The sequence below is a fragment of the Chenopodium quinoa genome, unplaced genomic scaffold (genome assembly GCF_001683475.1).
Source record: "Chenopodium quinoa cultivar QQ74 unplaced genomic scaffold, ASM168347v1, whole genome shotgun sequence".
NCBI classification, from domain to species: Eukaryota; Viridiplantae; Streptophyta; class Magnoliopsida; order Caryophyllales; family Amaranthaceae; genus Chenopodium; species Chenopodium quinoa.
Window position 1 is genome coordinate 317,075 of NW_018743136.1, and position 21,267 is coordinate 338,341.

The 21,267-nt window shown below is 38.0% G+C and overlaps 1 protein-coding gene across 1 annotated transcript; it reads left to right on the forward strand.

The window, feature by feature from the left end:
* Nucleotides 1-3,927: 3,927 nt before the first annotated feature.
* On the forward strand, nucleotides 3,928-5,925 carry LOC110732072. The gene is made up of 2 exons (XM_021911984.1): nucleotides 3,928-4,878; nucleotides 5,026-5,925. Exons 1-2 carry the CDS (start codon nucleotides 3,928-3,930, stop codon nucleotides 5,923-5,925), a joined length of 1,851 nt encoding a protein of 616 aa, XP_021767676.1.
* Nucleotides 5,926-21,267: the final 15,342 nt, after the last annotated feature.

The following is a 21,267-nucleotide window of genomic DNA, read 5'->3' on the forward strand; positions in this document are numbered from 1 at the left end:
ACCGGTTCAAACCCCGGTTATGCCACCGGTTCGAACCGGTGAAAATGTGGGGGGTGCCAATTCCTCCCACATTTGCCACCGGTTCAAAACCGGTGGTATAAAGAGGTTTTGGCACCGGTTAATATTTTTGGCCATCGGTTAACCGGTGCCAATAATAAATGCTCGCGTAAATTATTTTGGTGGTAAATCATTTTTGGCTTACTGTATTATTTTTTTTTCCTTTTTTTTGCAATAATATATAAAAAAAAAAACCCTGTAATTTCAGTAATAATAATCTGTTTTCAGGCCTGTAATTCCAGCAATAATATTAACAAACAAAATTAATATTATTATTATTATAATTACCAATAATAATAATATTAATATTAATATTATTAATAGTTATAATAAGATACAAATAATATTAAAAATAATAATTCATATATAGATATAAATATTCCCAAATGCAATAAAATAAATAAAAATTGTTATATATATATAGATATAAATATTCCCAATTACAAAGGATAATAAGTAATTAGTGAATAATAATATAATTAAAAAGTTAACAAAACATAAATTCACAATAAAAGTGACATTTACATGTTAAAGGTGATAAAAGACGCCAACATGTCTCGAACTTCATTAAGTTCCTTGATTGTCAACGGGCCATCCTTTTGTACCTTGCAAAACTTAAAATACAGAAAAATTATGTTAGAATTAATTAAATAGGCTAAACAATTGAATCAAAAGAGCAATTTACCAAAATTGCCCCAATATGGCCTACATGCATGACTTCTATTTAGCCCATTTTCTAAATTTCTTTTCAAATGATCTATTTCTTTCTCATAACATGTGAATATTATCTAGTTTTAGGTGTATAAGGTTAGAAATCACATCAAAAGAGCATATTAACAAAAAATGGCCCAAATATGGCCTATATGACTTCTATTTAGCCCATTTTCTACCTTTCTTATCAAATGAACTATTTCTTTCTCATATCATGTCAATGTTACCTAGTTTTAGGATTCTAAGGCTTAAAATTGAATTAAAGAACATTTTATTAAGGTTTAAGACGTATTTTACTCAAAATGGCCTAAATATGGCCTATATGACTTGTACTTTGTCCATTTCCTACATTTCTTATCAAATGAAATATTTCTTTCTCATAACATGTCAATGTTACCTAGTTTTAGGTGTATAAGGTTACAAATCACATCAAAAGAGCAAATTAATAAAAAAAAAATGGCCCAAATATGGATTATATGAGTTCTATTTAGCCCATTTCCAACCTTTCTTATCAAATGAACTATTTCTTTCTCATAACATGTCAATATCATCTAGTTTTAGGTGTATAAGGTTAGAAATCACATCAAAAGAGCATATTAACAAAAAATGGCCCAAATATGGCGTATATGACTTCTATTTAGCCCATTTTCTACCTTTCTTATCAAATGAACTATTTCTTACTCATAACATGTCAATGTTTTCTACTTTTAGATGTCTAAGGCTTGAAATAATATCAAAAGAGCATTTTATTAAGTTTTAGGACTTACCTTATCAAGGTATTGACTGTCCGCAAAATGAGTCACTATGTCAAGCATGAATATCATCGCATACAAAGCACAATTTAGTCCATTTTCTTGTTGTGCGTACTAGCATATGACGAACAAATCACATCAGTGAAACATGCAAAGCAAATTAGCAAATATTTACTAACAGATTTTTAAGATAATCACAATATCGTGTAAATTACCATCGATGACTGATAAGCCTTCTTATCATGGGTTGAGAGAAGCATTTTAGGGTGTGTTTTGATGCTTTATATGTACTTTTGTTAGCTTTTGTGAGTTTTGGGCTGTGATCTCACTTATGTGCAAAAGGCGGGATTTATGAGTATAACTGAGTGAGTGAGCTCGGGAACCAATGAAGAGTTATGTAAGAAGGATGGACCTTGGCTCGTGATTTGAGAGTTGTGATGGAGCATGGAAGAGCAAGGAAGAAAGCTTGAGGAAAAGGTGAAGCAAAGCAAGAAGAAGAAGCAAGGAAAGAAGGCAAAAACAGCAGGAACCGCTGCCAGGGCCGCTGGCAGCTGGCCAGAGCCGCTGGCAGCGGGTATACCAGAGTGAGGGGCTGCCAGAGCAGCTGCCAGCGGGTCCAGAGCAGCTGGCAGCGGCTCTGGCAGAAATTCGGGCTGTTTTGGTTAATTTTCAGCAATTTGGCTTTGTTTTGGCTCGTGTTTTGGATATTGTTTTATTATTATTATTGTGTTATGTTATTAAAATATAGAAACATATAAATAGCTTAGTTTTAATTAAGTTTGAAGTTAGAAAAGGAGAATTAAGTTTTGAGAAAAAAAAGCTTTCTAGGGTTTTCTTGGAATTTTCAGAATTCTTTGTTTTGGAATTAGAATCCATGGAAGCTTAATCTTCCGGATTCTTGGTTAAAGATTGAAGCTTTTAGCTACGAATTGTGAGATCTTTCTTCTCTTAATATCTATTGAATATATATTGTTCCTTGAATTAATTTCATGATTTGCTTTAATCAATTGCTAGGTTAGAATTATTGGATTCGCTTGCATCTAATTAATCTTTCCAAAGTAGCAACTTTAGGTTATTGATGCATGCTTTTGGTTGATAACTTGAAGAGGGAATAATATTATTGAAGAAATTAGACCGCTTGTGTTAATTTATTCAATCCTTGTTGATTTCTCCGTTTATTTTCTTCTTGTGGATAATTTAGAGCGCTTGTCTTGAATTGTGCATTGGAAAGGGTTAGAAAGGAGCGCTTTGCTATTTCTAACTATTTATGAGAATTTAGAATCTAGGAATTCTACAACAAGGTGTTCAATAGAGCTTGATTGAGGAGACTTCTATGATCAATTTGTATGTTCATTAGTGGATTTCGCATAACAAAGACCGTTCTTCTCATTGATTACCTATTCATTACGTTCGTTGTTCTTACTTAGTTCATTTATCATCATTGCTCGTGAAAACCCCCCTCGTTACTTAGGTTACTACCGTCCTAGAGTATTTCCACTTAGGTTTCCAGTTATTAGTCCCTTTTTCCCTGTGGATTCGAACTCGACTTCCCTAACTACGTTTATTTGCAGTTAGCTTAGTTGTGATATTTTTGGTTGCATACGACTGAGGCACACCAAATTTTGGCGCCGTTGCCGGGGAATTAAGGCGTTACTTTTTAATTGTTTATCTTAGTAGAATTTATTTTAGGACTGTTCTTAGCTATCTTTCTTTGTTTGTTCGCTAGGGTATGATAAGTACCCGTTCTGCTAACAAAGAAGTTTTGCAGTTTGATCCAGAAATTGAAAGGAATATTTCCAGGTTGCGAAAAGAGGCAAAAACAACCCCTAGTGAATCAACGTACTCCTTCAATATTCAAGAAGAAGAGGAGATGGCTGACAATCGAACTCTAAGAGAACTTACAGCCCCTAACTTGAACCAACAACCGTTGTGCATTGCATACCAGCAGTTGGAGGAAGGTACTAATGTTGAGATCAAATCCGGTCTAATTCATCTATTGCCGGCATTCCATGGCATGAAAGGCGAAGATCCGAATAAACATCTGGCAGAATTTCATGTGGTTTGCACTAGCATGAAACCGATTGGGATGACTGATGAACAAATTCAGTTGAGAGCATTTCCTTTTTCTCTCAAAGATGCAGCAAAGGATTGGTTTTACTATCTTCCCCCAGGTAGCATAACAACTTGGGCAGATTTAAAGAAGTGTTTCCTTGAGAAGTACTACCCAGCCACTATTTCTGCAAGCCTTAAGAAAGCTATCAGCAATGTGGATCAGAAGGAAGATGAATCCTTGTATGAGTATTGGGAGAGATTTAAGAGATTGTGTGCTAGCTGTCCTTACCATGGGTATTCCGATCAAGACCTCATCCTATACTTCTATGGAGGTCTAACTGATGATGACTTGAGGATGGTGAATGCAGCAAGTGGTGGAGGGCTAGTGAATAAGACTCCAGGAGATGCAACTAGGTTGATTGCAGAGCTAGCAGAAAATTCTAGGCAATTCAGTCAGAGAACTCCCACGCGCCGGGTGAATTTAGCAAATTCGAATACAACTGAGTTAGAGAGTCAAGTAGCTGATTTGACTTCTATGATGCGTGAGTTCATGGTGAACTCAAGGAATCCACAGCAACTGAATGCTTGTGGTTTATGCACCTCCATGGGACATCCCACTGATACATGTCCTCAATTACAAGAGGAGCAGAATGAGCAGGCCAACGCCTTAGGTTTTCAAGGGCAAGGTCCGCAAAGAAGATATGATCCCTTTTCAAATACCTACAACCCAGGATGGAGAGATCATCCAAATTTGAGATATGGGAATTCCCAAGGAAACCAACAACATCAGCATGCTCAAGGTCAACAACAGTTTCAGCAATATAGGGCACCGTTCCTAACACCTCAAGGCCAAAGCTCTAATTCAGGTAATATGTCAACTGAAGAAATGATTAGATCACTAACTTCTAATGTTTCTACCATGCAGCAGAATATGATGCAGTTTCAACAAGAAACCAGATCAAGTATTCAAAACCTGGAGAATCAAGTCAGTCAAATCTCAAGTGCAGTAAGCCGACTTGAAGCTAAGGACTCTGGAAAGCTTCCATCCCAAACGGAGCTGAACCCTAAGCAACAAGTTAATGCAATAACATTGAGAAGTGGCAAAAAGTTGCAAGAAACTGTAGTTGCACCTAAGAAGGCTAAAGACTTGATTGGAGTTGAGGAGGAGGAAGTAGAACAAGAAACTAAGGCGAATCCTCCAACCTTTACCTCTTATGAGCCTGTGCCACCTTTCCCAGAAGCCTTGCAAGATACTCGAAGGTATGAGAAAGACAAGGATATTTATGAGACTTTCAGCAAATGTGAGGTAAATATGCCCCTCTTGAATGTGATTAAAAGTGTTCCTCGTTTTGCTAAGTTTATGAAGGAACTGTGTACGATCAAGAGAAAGCACAGGTTGGGAGGAAAAGAAAAAGTGAAGGTGAGTGCTCATGTTTCTGCAGTTTTCCAAAAGAAACTCCCAGAAAAATGTGGTGATCCTGGTATGTTTACTATTCCTGTTACAATAGGAGACACCACATTACACCGAGCCATGTTGGACCTAGGTGCATCAATCAATGTCATTCCCTACTCCCTGTTTAAATCTTTAGAACTTGGGCCTTTGCATGAAACTGGGGTAGTAATTCAGTTAGCTGATAGGTCCAATGTATATCCTAAGGGGGTAGTAGAAGATGTACTTGTTAAGGTTGATGGATTGATCTTTCCTGCTGACTTTTACGTCCTTGACATGGAACATGACAAACAAGCAGCCCCTATCCTGTTAGGAAGACCTTTCTTAAAGACTGCTAAGACAAAAATCGATGTGTCTACCGGTTCTTTGACTATGGAGGTTGATGGGAAAGCAATTGTGTATAACATTTATGATACCATAAAGTATCATGTTGATACTCATTCTTTATATTCTATAAATGTTGTCGATCCAATATTGCATGATGTTTCTAACATTGATCATGGGGATGAGCTCCTCACACCTATTACTAATGTTGTGTCTGGTGATTGCTTGGATTCTTCTATACCTACTAATGTGCAGGTGAAGGTGGCGGAATTGAATGAACAGTCCAAGCTTCCACCTATACCACTAGGGGCAACACCCACCCCGTCATCATTTCCGGGCAATAAATTATCCCAGGTATACCACAAAGCAAAGAATAAGGTGTGGCATGACAAGATGAGCTCCCGTTGGAAGGGTCCAATTCAAGTTGACAAGGTCTATCCGCATGGAGCGGTAGAAATTCGGAGTTTAGAGACCAACAACATGTTCAAAGTGAATGGAAAAAGGCTCAAACCATACTACGAAGGGTTCAAGGTCGAGAATTTGGAGAACATCGATCTCTACGAGCCATCAATTGATTAACGAAGTTTCATGAGTTGTGTCGAGCCAACGACGTAAAACAAAGGCGCTAATCGGGAGGCAACCCGAAAACTCTTCCCCGTTTTCATTTATTTTAGTTTTTATTGTTTTTGTTTTGATGTACCCAGTGCTTTTGGTGGATTTATGTAGGAGGATGCTTTGGGAGTACGTATTGTGAGCAAAAATAGAGCAAAACAGGTAAAAACAGGCTTTGGGAGGCAGCCCCTGCAGGAGCCGCTGGTAGCGGGTTGGCAGCTGCTCTGTAGCCGCTACCAGCGGCTCTCCAAGCAGCCAAAAAATCCCAAAGTTCTGCCCCAGCCGCTGGCAGCGGGTCTGGTGCCGCTGCCAGCGGGTGTCCTTCAGGAAAAAAAAAAGAAAAAAAAAAAAATAAAAAAATATTTTTTTTGCAGCAGCCGCTGCCAGCGGGTCTTCCAGCAACATTCACCCTAAATTCCTTCTTAAGACGCTGGCAGCGGGCCCCAAGCCGCTACCAGCGGCATTCCCTGCATACCTGAATTTTTGCCCTTTTAAACCCCTTTTTCTTCAATCCTACAATCCAATTCATTCTAGTCTTTATCCAAAACCCCAATTAATCACTTCCCTCTATCCCTTAGCAAGTATTCTTTATCCAAAACAACCCATTTGCCCCATTTTCAATCCAAAATTCAGAAATTTAAAAACCCCTCGTCTAACCTCTTTTCCCTCAATTTCAAGTCCAATTAAACCTTAACATTGTTTCAATTTCTAAATTCTAAACTTGAAATTTGAGGAATTGTGTGAACCTTGGTGTTTGGAGGTTTGGTGGGTTGCTCATTGTATTTTGAAAGAGGAGGTGAGATTTGTGCAATTCGTTCTTGTGCAATGGGAAGACATAACAAGTGAAGGCAACCTCTTCACCTACGAGGGTTGCAAGGGGGTAGACAACAAGGGGATACTTCAAGGGAGGGTGTATCACCCTCTTTTCCCCAAGCAAATGACTTCATGGGCATTCGTCTAACTACAAAAGAAAAGACTACATGGGTTCAACTTCAACAGCCCAAAAGAATGGTGCAATGCACAAAAGTCGTCGATTTGGAGGCATTGCAAGTGGTTGGTTTGGACGAAGTGATGGAGCACGAGCGCACCTACTTATGTGAGGTATAGATGAATTCCTTTCCACTTTGACTAAGGGATGTCAAGAATTTCTTTCAATTTTAACAATAAGAACTATGTCATGCCTTATGCGGTAATTAGAAATGCATTTGGTTAGAATAATCTTCCCATGGGCAACACTTGGGGTCCCCATAGTTCATTTTTCTTCTCGAGAGTTTTGAAATCCTTGATAATGCCGTATCTTCCAACTTCGGGAATCCTTCCCATTAAGGTGGTACTTATTTCTTCCCTTTCCCTTACTTTTGTTTTTATTGTTGTTGTTCTTGCATTGAGGACAATGTCTCATTCAAGTAGGGGGGGAAGCAATTCTTGCATATTTTTGAAATTTGTATAGTTATCCTAATTTAATGGTTTTGTATAGCTATTTCAATTATGTTTCAATGAAAAAAAAGAAAAAAAAACAAAGAAGAAAAATTGAAAAAAAAAAGAGAAAAGAAAAAGAAAAAGAAGCCCTCTAAGTCGAAAACCTGAAAAGGCGGCTTAGGCAAAAATGGGGGCCCGGTTAGGTTGAAAACCCGAAAGGGCGACCTAAGCAAAAAAGTGGCTAATGAGCGGGTGAGGTAGTGAGATTTGGAAAAAGATGAGAGGCTAGGATGAAAACCCGAAAGGGCTCCTAGGCAAAATGAGAGAAAAAAGAGAGAAATGTTCATGAATTTGATTCTTCAAGGAAATTTCGCATCTATTTGCCGGAGTCGGTGTCATAAGGGGAGGAGATATAAGGAGGTGTCGGGGTAGGTTTCATCTTAGTGATTTTGGGAGATAGTTGAGATTTTGGGGGAATTTGTTGATCATCTTAGGAATTTGAGAGCATGAGTTGTTTGTTTTCACTCTTGAATGTGGAAGTGTTTTTATGAGATTTTTGGTTAAGTTGAGTTTTTGTTTGCCCAATTTTATCAAAAATTTCATTTCTTTAGGCGGTTGAGAATATTCATACTCATGGCTATGCGTTTATCGTTCCAAGTTGATTTTGGGGATGAATTGATAAATAAGAGAAAAGGGAGATTCAAAGTGTGAAGTATGGGGGAGTGTGATTGTGATTGGTTGATAAGTACTAGGATGTTTTGTTGAGTTTGAGTGCATAGAGCTAGTTTGATTCCACCATCTTCTGTTTTGAACCTTAGTGAGGAGGATGTGTTTTATTCTCTAAGTTTACTCGAGGGCGAGTAAAGGTTCAAGCATGGGGGAATTTGATAAGCCTTCTTATCATGGGTTGAGAGAAGCATTTTAGGGTGTGTTTTGATGCTTTATATGTACTTTTGTTAGCTTTTGTGAGTTTTGGGCTGTGATCTCACTTATGTGCAAAAGGCGGGATTTATGAGTATAACTGAGTGAGTGAGCTCGGGAACCAATGAAGAGTTATGTAAGAAGGATGGACCTTGGCTCGTGATTTGAGAGTTGTGATGGAGCATGGAAGAGCAAGGAAGAAAGCTTGAGGAAAAGGTGAAGCAAAGCAAGAAGAAGAAGCAAGGAAAGAAGGCAAAAACAGCAGGAACCGCTGCCAGGGCCGCTGGCAGCTGGCCAGAGCCGCTGGCAGCGGGTATACCAGAGTGAGGGGCTGCCAGAGCAGCTGCCAGCGGGTCCAGAGCAGCTGGCAGCGGCTCTGGCAGAAATTCGGGCTGTTTTGGTTAATTTTCAGCAATTTGGCTTTGTTTTGGCTCGTGTTTTGGATATTGTTTTATTATTATTATTGTGTTATGTTATTAAAATATAGAAACATATAAATAGCTTAGTTTTAATTAAGTTTGAAGTTAGAAAAGGAGAATTAAGTTTTGAGAAAAAAAAGCTTTCTAGGGTTTTCTTGGAATTTTCAGAATTCTTTGTTTTGGAATTAGAATCCATGGAAGCTTAATCTTCCGGATTCTTGGTTAAAGATTGAAGCTTTTAGCTACGAATTGTGAGATCTTTCTTCTCTTAATATCTATTGAATATATATTGTTCCTTGAATTAATTTCATGATTTGCTTTAATCAATTGCTAGGTTAGAATTATTGGATTCGCTTGCATCTAATTAATCTTTCCAAAGTAGCAACTTTAGGTTATTGATGCATGCTTTTGGTTGATAACTTGAAGAGGGAATAATATTATTGAAGAAATTAGACCGCTTGTGTTAATTTATTCAATCCTTGTTGATTTCTCCGTTTATTTTCTTCTTGTGGATAATTTAGAGCGCTTGTCTTGAATTGTGCATTGGAAAGGGTTAGAAAGGAGCGCTTTGCTATTTCTAACTATTTATGAGAATTTAGAATCTAGGAATTCTACAACAAGGTGTTCAATAGAGCTTGATTGAGGAGACTTCTATGATCAATTTGTATGTTCATTAGTGGATTTCGCATAACCAAGACCGTTCTTCTCATTGATTACCTATTCATTACGTTCGTTGTTCTTACTTAGTTCATTTATCATCATTGCTCGTGAAAACCCCCCTCGTTACTTAGGTTACTACCGTCCTAGAGTATTTCCACTTAGGTTTCCAGTTATTAGTCCCTTTTTCCCTGTGGATTCGAACTCGACTTCCCTAACTACGTTTATTTGCAGTTAGCTTAGTTGTGATATTTTTGGTTGCATACGACTGAGGCACACCAATGACTTCCATGTTGGACCTTGAGGAGCACGACAATGTAGCTTCTTCATAACACTGTAGTAAAGTACATTCAAATTTGATTAGTTGTCTGACTACTAAATTAGTTAGCAATAACCATCACTAGGTAGCTATATATATTTACTTTTGCAATATAGACTTCATGAGTCGCATCTTCGATGATCGAGCTGAATCAAGGTGATAGATTGTGTTATTGATTACAAATCACCATGAGGCTCCAATGCTCCCTACGTAAGTTCACAATAGACAAAAAAATTAATATTTAGGAGTCAACATATAATGAGGCCATACGATTGAATTTGACATGGTTAGACATACTCTCTATAACATGGGGCGAATATGAACTTGTCTCCCGCACGCACTAATTCCCTGATACTCTGTTCAACATAATATAACACATCACGGGGTTTGCCTATGATTTTAGGAGTGGATAACTGCTCGGGGCATAGCCACCCAACTTTACAAGGAGAATCAGTTACAGTTAAGCGCTCCTGTAGTGCTCTGCGTGCATGAATATTGAATAATTAATCAAATGAAGGATAATCACCACAAATTTGAATAACTTGAAAAAATAAGAGATTATGTGGGCATTGAAGTACCTCATGAATGTTTGAATGAGGGAAATTTTAAGCTTTGCACCACGTAGAAATTCCTTCACATCTTCTTTGTTAATCCATGCAACTGCATCCTCATCATAATGGAACATTGCCTTAGGAAGTGTAACTTCAATGGGATCGACCAAATGACAAGCACGATTGTGAAGAAAGGTCAAATTAACAGAGAGCGATTGAAGAACAATGTCTTCAATAAGTGGAGTAGGTTGCATGGGTGAAGCTCTCGAAGAGTGCAACTTCGACGCTTGTTCACTCTTGGACCGTTGTTCACTCAGCTTCTTGTTAGGTTGATCAATGCTTTTAGGCTTCTCCACCCTCCTTCTCTTTGAAGTTTAGCTTTTATGCGAAATCTGAAACTTCAACGACCGAGTGAGTTAAGAAAAAAAAAATTAATGGCTTAAAACAATCCCAAAAAAAAGTGCAGCTTAATTCGAGGCCGGAACAACCCAGGCAGCCGCCGCCGAGGCCGGAACTTTCCAGGCATCCCCCGTTGAGGCTGCAGCAGCCCTGGCAGTCGCTGCCGAGGCTGCTGCTACCCAGTCAGCCGCTGCCTAGGCCGAAGCAGCCCAGGGAGTGGCAACCGAGGCCGCCGCAGCTTTGGCTTCGAAGATGGGGGCCGGGGAGTGTAGACACCTAAAAATGTCTCCCCAAAACCAAACTCGATGATGAACAACCTTTCATCGCCATTATTGGTCGGGTTGAGTATTTAATTTTTGGAGTGCTTAAATTCATATTCAATCCCAATACATTTCTAAAAAAACCAATTCCTAGCCCATTTCCCTAAACCATAACTTATTTTCCTCTTTTCGTGCCTTTAAACCCAAAATAATTCATTTCGTGTCCTTTAAAATCAATCATTTCGTTTCATTTTTATAAAAACGTTTAGTCCATTTTATTTTGGTCCATAATATGGGTCCAATGATTTAATAATTGGATGGGGATTTAAAAGAGCTTTCCAACAATATATTATAAGCACAAATACGAGTTATAACGAATAAGTTATGGCCAAAATATTAAACTAAGCCCAAACAGAACCTAAGCCCACCTTACCTTCGACCCAATGACCATGTGGAGGGTCCAAAATCTTTAATCCCATCCTAAAACAATTATGATTAATTGGAAGCTTCTATAAGTTTCTAAAAGATCTTAATTATCATTTTTGAAAACATAAGATTAAAGAGTTTGAAATTGAATAAAACTTTTCTTTTTGAAAGTCCTAATTTTATTCAAATTGAAAGACATTCAAAGATAGGAAGATATTATTTTCTTGCCTCATATTTTTTATCCAAATCTTTGATGGTAGTATAGCCCTTGAATTATCTTTCCAACGATATATTATAATATCAATTCCGAGCTATAACGGAAAAGATATGAATGAAATATCAAATTCTATCCAAAACTGATACCGTCTCACTATTTCAGCCATATCTTTTATTCTACAACATATTTTTATCTGATTCCAATTGAGTTATAAAGTAGAATTCAAGATATTTCCAACTATATCTTATTTATCTTATTCCAATTTTTGGATCAAAAGATATGATAAAAACAAAAACCGCAAAAACTGCAGCCTATCGAGTTTTATTCCGATTTAATTCGGATCTTATCTTGTTTTTTCGACCCTTCTTTTTTCTCTATAAATAGAGGTCATATTTCCCCTTTTTCAATCATCAACAAGCTTGATCTTCAAATCATTCTCTTCTCCCTCTTTAGCCTAAACACTAGCCTCCCTATTTTCTCATAATACTTCCCCTAAGCACTCTAAGGAGTTCATACAATACCCGAAGTTCTATATTTAAACCAAGGCGGGAAAGGTATAATTAACTGAGGGTTTGGACCAAATCAACTCTGCTTTATAATTTAATTTAACTATTTCCATTTGATTTATATTTATTAAAGTTACTAACAGTTTATTCATGATGTAGCAATTCAAGGAAACGCGAAAAGTGAGTAATTAATCACTTAGTTACTCTCATTTTTATTCTTCATTGCTAGTGTCATGATTAGGGTTATTATTATAATTTGATTTGACTCACGATATTATTGTTAAATTGCTTCCAATACTAATGTTTATTCTATTATTGTTATTATCACCATATTGCATGTTTAAAGGGAATATGTAATTGAAAATCACGCCTAATAAGATAATTTGGACAACCTGGTTAGGATCCTTTTTAATCTTGTTATCAAATCAAGTGATCACGATATTTTAGAATAATGTGTTGCATTAATAATCAACCAATTTAGACTAATAATAGTTTGGAGCAATTTGAACCTTTGTCTGTATGTCTTTAAGATCGCAGGAATCACTTTTCACTATAAGAATCGAGTAGAGGCCAATACGGGCGAATGTGACTCCTTGACTCACTTCGTACCATCATCCCCGATCCTCATTGTGTGGTTCCGAACCATATGGAGTTAGTAATATCATGGATCATGAGTGGGGTGTAACCTTCATGGGTCAATCGTTGTTGCCTATCATTGTCCCTTTATCGTGGTTGCCTTTTTGATCCGTGAACGGTTTACAAGTTCCTTAAAAACTTGTTGGCGGCTCCCTACTTTCCTTGTCCCTAATCGTATATGTCAATTCTCACTTCCTATATATGAGTGCCAAGCATATTCACAATATGCTTTAACGTAGGCGCACTTCGAACGACACCTACATGGAGTCATGCTATTTCGGCGGTTTTTTTTTTCAGAGGTGCAGTTAGAGAGTGCCTAACGGTTATTTAACACTAAAAAAATTAAAATAAATAAATTACCTTGTTGACCAACCTCACCACGCACGTGGCCAATCCACGAAGCTACCTTGAGCTTGCCAAAGCTTTGTTATCTCAACCTCCTCTATCGGTACTGGTAGTGGGATGTCTTCAAACCCCGCAATCACCGAAGCGATCCCAACCGAGTAATGATTTGGCCCCGCCCTATCACCGGTCGTTTCTTGTGCACTACTATATGCCACGATATTTAATTCTCCCCTTTTTGTAAGCCCCGGGGCTAGAAGTGAACATCGGGTGTCTTCCTACACTTGTAAAAAAAGAAGTTATTAAAATAGGTCTTTTTCATACACCATTGATAATATAACGAAATTTATTACGCTAAAACCAAATAAATCACCTGTAAATCTTGATATTCATGCGGTGTTGGATTATCAAGCTCCCTCGAGTCTGCATGTGTAGGAGTAGCAACCTGCAATAGTTGATCAATTATGCCACCTCAGATTTCACGTAACTCAATATTTTAAAACTTTTAATACAATTGAAACTACCTCAAGTAGCACATCTTCTCCATGTATCTCATCTCCTCCATGTCTATCACCTTCTCCTTGTCCTTGTGGGTGACTACATGAGTCGAGCGGTGTAGTCACGGGGAACGGAAAAGTCGGTAAGTTCATCTGCTTCGCCCAAGCATGAATTCACCTACTAACTCGTTGCGTACTTGTTCCTTAATTGATGCCACCTTGGCATCCAACTCATCCGGTGAGTTAACACTTGCTCGAGATCGACCCGATTTTTTGTATTCTGGACCCATCACCTTTTGCCATCCTAGGAATGACTCTCCCGAACCTACTACTCGTCCTCGATGGTATGACTTTCCCAAAGCCAAGGTGAAAGGGTCATTCTCCACACTTGGGACCAATTTTCCTTTTACTAGTTCTTTAGTGTGCTCAAGTTGTAGCAAAAGGAAAAAGGATGTCAATAATACAGTTAATGGTTTGTATATTGATTTTGATGCAAAAGCTTCTTAAAATTCAACAGTTCATAGGTAACTTACAAGTTTATCTACCATTTTTTTGGTTTTCGGACCCTTGATGACCCATTTTCCGGTTTTCTTATCAAACGGATGGAGAGAAAAAAAGAAATCATCGGCACCACTCACAAAAACTAGAGGGTTCTTTCGATGGCACTAGAAGCGATTTGGGGTATAAACCCTTTTCGATCCACTCAGGTCTCTTTTCATCAAATGTCTTAGCCCCTATACGATGGGTGTACTCCTTCTGTAATGCATTTTTTTTGTATTTTTCTCTCGAAGTTCCTACATAAAAATAAATGTTAGTATCAGTACTACAATAAGAGTCAAGCTATTATTCAATTGGCATAAGATTTACCCAAACTTACAATGGCTTTCTTTTGACTTCTTTGAATAACGAAATTTTCCCAGTCATCTTTTGACACGCTCGGCCATTTTTGCCAAGGGAAAAGGTCATCCTCAACAACTTTCTTCTTCTTATAGATCCATCCATTAGTTAAGGTGGTCTTAAAGCCTCTGAATCTTTCCGCTAATAAAGATTCAAACACCCTTCTCTTCTCGGCATCATTACGAATAGAAAACAGCTTCTGCAAGCAAAAATACAAACTGATTATTAGTTTCTATTTACAAACAACCATAAGGTGAAGGTTTCTTAAATTGTCTAAATGTGCCAACAAAACACTTACCCTTGTATCATCCCAAAAGGTTTGAATCAAATCCGGAGGTACTTGCCGCATTGTAAGTGTAATGGGGATTTTGTGCACACACATGCCAACATGATTAACATATTGTCGACGCCATTTTCCCGCGGGTTGGCCGTTGTTGTCATACTCCAAGACCATGGGACCGGTAGGTTTCTTAAAACTTGTCGTCGGACCCCTACCCTTTCTCTTAGCTGGTGCCTTTACCCCCCCCCCCTCCACCACCTGTGTTGTTTTGATCCTGTCCTTGGCCATGAGTTTCAGGAGTCGGGTTCTCACCAACAATCTCACATACTGTATTTTCAATAGGCGGAGCACGTTCAACTGAAATTTTAAATTCTTCAAGCCTACGCTCCAACTCATCTTGAGCCTGATCCCCTGGCTCACCCAAATCAACCTCCTTGTTCACATCATAAAGCTCATCCTCGTCCTCGTCCTCAATGTCCTCTACACAATGAAGGTCATGATCGTCCTCCATGAGATATAAGCACCTATCAAAACAAACATAAAACGATATTAGTGTATAGTAAAGGTATTAGTGCAAATGAATACTCTTATGAAATTCCAAACATCAAAAAAGTTCAATAAATGCATACGAGTTGTTAGAATGATTAAATGTTAGTTTATACACAAAACAAAGGACTTGGGTTAAGTAGAAGCTCATTTAAGCCATTTTCGCCTACTTATGATCCTATAACCTTGTATTTGCATGATAATGAGTACATTTAGGCAATTTCAAACCACAAACATGTGAAATATAATGAATATGAGTTGTTAGAATGATTAAATGTTAGTTTATATACAAAACAAAGGATTTGGGTCAAATACAAGCTCATTTATGTCATTTATGTCATTTTTGCTTACTTATGCTCCTATATACATGATAACTAACTATATTTGCAATGAAACCATTACTAACATTCAATCATACTACCTCAATCTGAAATTCCTTCGTCGTGGTCTGATCGCATATAACCTGCTTCGTCGTCTATGTTATTTGGTACAATAGGTCTAGGAACAGTGAAAGGTGCAGAATATGTTAGAGATTATAGTACTAAATTGCGGAAAATATATGAATCATATTCAAAAAGCACCTAAACCAAGGATCTCATGCATAACATATAAAGAAGTAAGAATTATACCTTTGAATCGTGATTCCACAAGAGATCGAACAAGAACCCCACGTGTGATTCCTCTACTTAGTCCACGAGCAAGGATTAAACCTCCACTAATGCTAGTTAGTTGTGACTGAACACTTCAATCAACCTTCAACGAAGATTTGAGCCACGAACACACCACAACACCACCCACGCGCCACCCAAGGAGGAGAGGCGTACGGATAGGGAGGAGAGAGAGAGGGTCGAGTAGAGAGAGAGAGTTAGTTTTGATGATGAGGAACTTAAACTATAGCAAACTCATTTAATAAAGGTTTTTCAAGTGTTTGTTTAGTTTAGGTGAAATTGATCTTGGAGATGAAAGAAGTAACTGAAACTAAGAAGACTTGAAGAAATTCTTTATTCAGGAAGGTTATTCGAAACAGAAGAAGTGTTCCCTCACAGGAACTGAGTTCCCTAACAGGAACGTTCCTTTACTGGAACTTGAAGATGGCTGGCTAAGATCTTTGGAGGAACTTATTAAGCGTGGAGCCCAAGTAAACCTACCAGTACAGGAGTGCGGCGCAACAATGATTTAGTTAAGATTTTATCTTCTAGATTCATTGTTAAATATGTTAAGTAGGATATGCATGAAGTCTATTAGAAGCGTGGCAAGTTAGCTTGGCAAATAAATTAAAATCGGAAAAGATAAAAGATAGAATTCGAAAAAGATTTTCTTTAAATGTTTATTTCTTAAAATCAGTTTGTTAAAAAGATATTATGCTTTTTAACTCAATCTTTCTATCTTATTTTTCGGAAAGGATTTTCTTCTAATGATTTACATAAAAACCGTGTATAAAGATAAGTTAAGTTTAACTTATTTATCTTTAAGAAAACCTACTTGCTATACAAGTAATACTTGTATAAATAGTAGAGAAAAAAAGGAGTTTAGGTTTTTTGTGAGTTTATGCGTGAAGAATTTACAGAGCTTTAATTGTGTAAGTTTGCCAAGCTTATCATCTTGTCATATTAGTTTCGGGTTTCATGCATAGTTTGCCTATCATATACTAGGTGTCTTTACTTGTAATTGGTTTGGGTTATTTGGGTGAGAGTGTTTTTGTTATCATTGCATACATAGAGAGCTTCTGTTGAGAAGTTGAGAAGATCTGTGCTTAGGGAGTACGGGAGAGAGTTTGAGTGTGGGACTTAGACTGGGTAGAATAGAATCCTATTCTTTAGCAAGTTCGTTCAGGAACTTGTGAGTAGAGGTTTGATTATAATAGGTTGTAACTTGGTGTTTGCCCTATTATAGTTAAATTTTTTGTGTTCGAAATCCCTAAGGTAGGGTCGAGGTTTTACTTCTGGTTGGGCACTAGAAGGTTTCCTCGTAAAATCCTGTGTGCATTGCAAGTTCCTATTTTATTCTATGTTATATTTGAAAAGTAGTCACTAGGAACTCACCAACAATTCACCCCCCTCTTGTAGTGTTCATCTCAACTAACAGTTAGGGTTTTGGAAAGTTTGGTTGCTTGTGTGACAATTCACTGTATGTCAATTGTTGTGTCATGCAACCCTAGGCATGGTTTATATTTATAGATCATATCTAGAAATAAAACCATGTCAAGTCCAAAACCCATTAGACTCTTCTAACTATCCAAGCCCAATTATCAAAATGGTACGTCATGAACTCATGAGGCCCAATAATGGGTCTCTAACTTGTTTAACCCAATACTCTTATGTGTGACCTTGTAGGATTCACTCTATAAGGCTTTGGGTCATTAAGCTAGCCCAAAGATCAATTTTCATATCTAGCACCAAACATTGACGACCCTATAGAATGAACTAATTATCTCCATAATCGTGATCCTTGATATATCTAGTAATTGCACTTATCGAAGACATAACTCCTTCAGAATCATCAAACACATCACATTCTTCCTCATCCTCAACATCTCCAATGCCTAGGATTCTTCTTTTTCCATCTAGCACAATAGACCATTTAGAATCAAATGGGTCAGTTACGTAGAACACTTGCTTAGCTTGAGATGCAAGGATAGATGGTTCCGCACTATCATTCAAGTGGCTAAGTTCTAAAAGAGTAAAGTTATCATATTTGACGTTACTCCTAATATTATCAACCCACTTACACTTGAAAAGAGCAACTGTGACGTTACAATAATCAAGCTCCCATATTTCTTGAATTCGACCTTAGTATGACAACTTTGCATCGATAGGTGATTTATCCTTAGCACTTGCAAACTCCCTTAAAGATGCCACAAGCGTTACACCATTGTTTTGGATGGAGAAAGATTTCAAATCTCGACCCTCGGTCTAAAATGTGTACCCATTGATGTCATATCCCTCCAATGAACGAACATCATCCCTAGGACCGTACGCAAGCCACCGTACTATATCGGTCAAATTAGTATCATCCAATCGACCCATTACTCGATCACGAAAACAATTGACAAACCTCTTATTATGCAACTGCATAAGTGCCCTTTCACCTTTTGATGGAAATTCGTCACGCAAACTAGCCACGTGCTCGTCTAAATATGGGAGCACATCTGCAGCATGGTGCAACACATAAAGTGTGCTTGTAAGAACTGATCTTGGTCAGGCGACATTCGTTTTGACCCAATTGTGCCATGACCATCAAGTCTCCCTTCATGTCGAGAAGTAGGAAGACCAATAGGTTGAGAAACGGCTATATAGTTGGCCACAAAGTTCCCTATCTCCTCACCCACGGTCCCTTGCATCATACTTCCTTCCGGGTGAGCTCGGTTCCGTACTTTATTTTGCAATGTACCCATGTTTCTTTCAAAAGGATAGCACCACCTGATGAACACTAGACCGCACAATTTAATCTCACGCACCAAATGAAGAACCAGATGAACCGTTATGTCAAAAATGAGGGTAGGAAATGCATCTCAAATTTGCACAAAGTCACAATCACATCCGCTTGCAAAGCATCTAGTGTACAATGATCAAGCACTTTGCTGCATATTGTATTAAAAACGAACAAAGGCTTGTAATCGCTTCCCTCACATGCTTCGGTAAAATACCACGGATTGCAATCGGTAGGAATACTTGCATCAGAATGTGATAATCATGGGATTTCATACTTGTCAGCTTCAATTCTCCATTCAAGGATACAAATCTTTGAATGTTAGATGAGTACCCTGATGGAACCTTAATGCTGTACATACATGCACAAAACATACGTTTCTTTACCCTTGACAATGTATAGCAAGCCTAAGGTAAATAAGTCTTTTCATCCTTCCCTTTACCCTCAACTTTCTTCTTTGACGCATCCGTGGCCTTTCTCTTTCCCTTTCCCTTGCTCTTCTCCTTCCCTTTTTTCGAGACATTTTTATCTTCTTTTCCCGGTTCCTTTTCCTTTCTAACCTTTCCCTTTCTAACCTTTTCCTGAGCCCACAATTCTTGACAAATCCCTATCTCTAGCAAATCTAACCGTGCACCATTTCCGTCCTTTGTTTTGCCTTGAATATTCATAAGCGTTCCCAAAAGAGCATCACACATTCTTCTCTATATGCATCACATCAAGACAGTGCCTAACGTCATGTTCTTTCCAGTACAGAAGCTTCCAAAAGATTGATTCTTTCTTAAACAGAGCAGTTGAGACCACAATTGTTTTCTTGATTTTCCAAACAATGTTCGTATGCCCTTCACCCGAGCACAAATCTTAGCACAAGTCAATGTTCTAAGCGCAGTATCCTCTTCCACTGTCCCATCGAAAGCCTTTTTCTGCCTATAGTACGGGTGATCACGTCTAAGGAACCTTCGAGTCCGCAAGTAGACATCTTTGTGAGAATTCTTAAGGTATATGCTTTATATGTCATCAATACATATGGGGCATGATTTTTTTCCTTTGACCTTGTACCCACACAAGTTGCCATATGCAGGGAAGTCATTCATGGTCCATATAAGGGTTTCACGCAATGTGAACATCTCATTCTGATGAGCATCGAAAACGGAAACCTCTTCGTCCCACATCTTTATCAAGTCGTCAATAAGTGGCGCAAGGTAAACATCTATGTCGCTTCCAGGTTGCCAAGGCCCCGTTATTAGAAATGAAAGCATTACATACTTACGATTCATGCACAACCAAGGAGGCAAATTATAGATCACTAAAAGTACCGCCCATGTGTTGTGTTGGGTACTAAGAGTGCCAAATGGATTCATCTCATCCGTGCACAATCCAAGCCTTAAATTTCTGACTTCATCACCAAATTTCTCAAACTTCAAATCAATGTTCTTCCAATGTGGGGAGTTAGGTGGATGCTTCAACATTCTGTTTTTCTTTCTTTCCTCTACATGCCACCTCAAGTTATTAGCATCTTTTGGTATTGAGAATAGACGCTTAAACCTTGGAATAATGGGAAGATACCACAACACCTTAGCAAGAGGTCCCTCCGTACCAGGATTGCAACTCATGTGCTTGTAGCGCGACAGCTTGCATCGTGGACACTCCTGCAATTGTTCATACTCATTTCGATAAAGAATACAATCATTAGGACATGCATGTATCTTCTTATTCCTCAAACCAAAAGGACACATGAGCTTCTTTGCATTTGTGCATTATATGTCTGCCTTTTAAGCTATTGATTTGATGTACCATGACTTTGTATGAGAATGTTGGATTATCTCCATGTTCCGCCATAATTGTTAGGAAAATTTGCCAAGAATAATACCACCTTTCAAAGGTCTTCCAAAAATGAAACAACCTTTGGATTATCTTTACATAATACGATCTTTGACATAAATCTTTTGTAAATGGAGCATGACCAATTGATAACCTATTTAATAGGTTGCCAGTGACACGTGTCATATTTTCCTTGTTCAATTTATTTTTTTTTGCAATTTTTTTTAAACAAAGACCTTAAAACTTAGAAAATAAAAATAAAAAAAGGAAAACCCCCTAACCAACCCTTTCCCGACTTCCACCACTAGACCACTTGGCCTAACCACCCTTGTCCCGCCGACGGCTCCCGTCGGCCAACGACCTTACCCACCACCGCCCAGCCCTACCCTCCTCCTTTACTTCACCCTAACACTCACGTGTGTCCCCAATTAAGGCCTTCCTTCCATTTTCGTCTCTAAATGCAATCGTATTTTAAGAAGTGTTTTTTTAGTACATACTCCCTCCGTGTTTTAATATGTGTTTTTAGTACATACTCCCTGTATTTTAATAAGTGTTACACTTACTAAATGTCTTCGTATTTTAAAAAGTGTTATACTTTATTTTTTTGGCAAAAAACTACTCCCTTCGTCCCATAATATAGTTCTTGCTTTCCTATTTTGGAGATCCAATATGTTGTTCCTATTTCCATTTTTGGATAGTATATAAAGACTATTATTGTAGACACCCATTTGTGTCTCCCCAAAACCAAACCCAGTGATGAAAACCTTTCA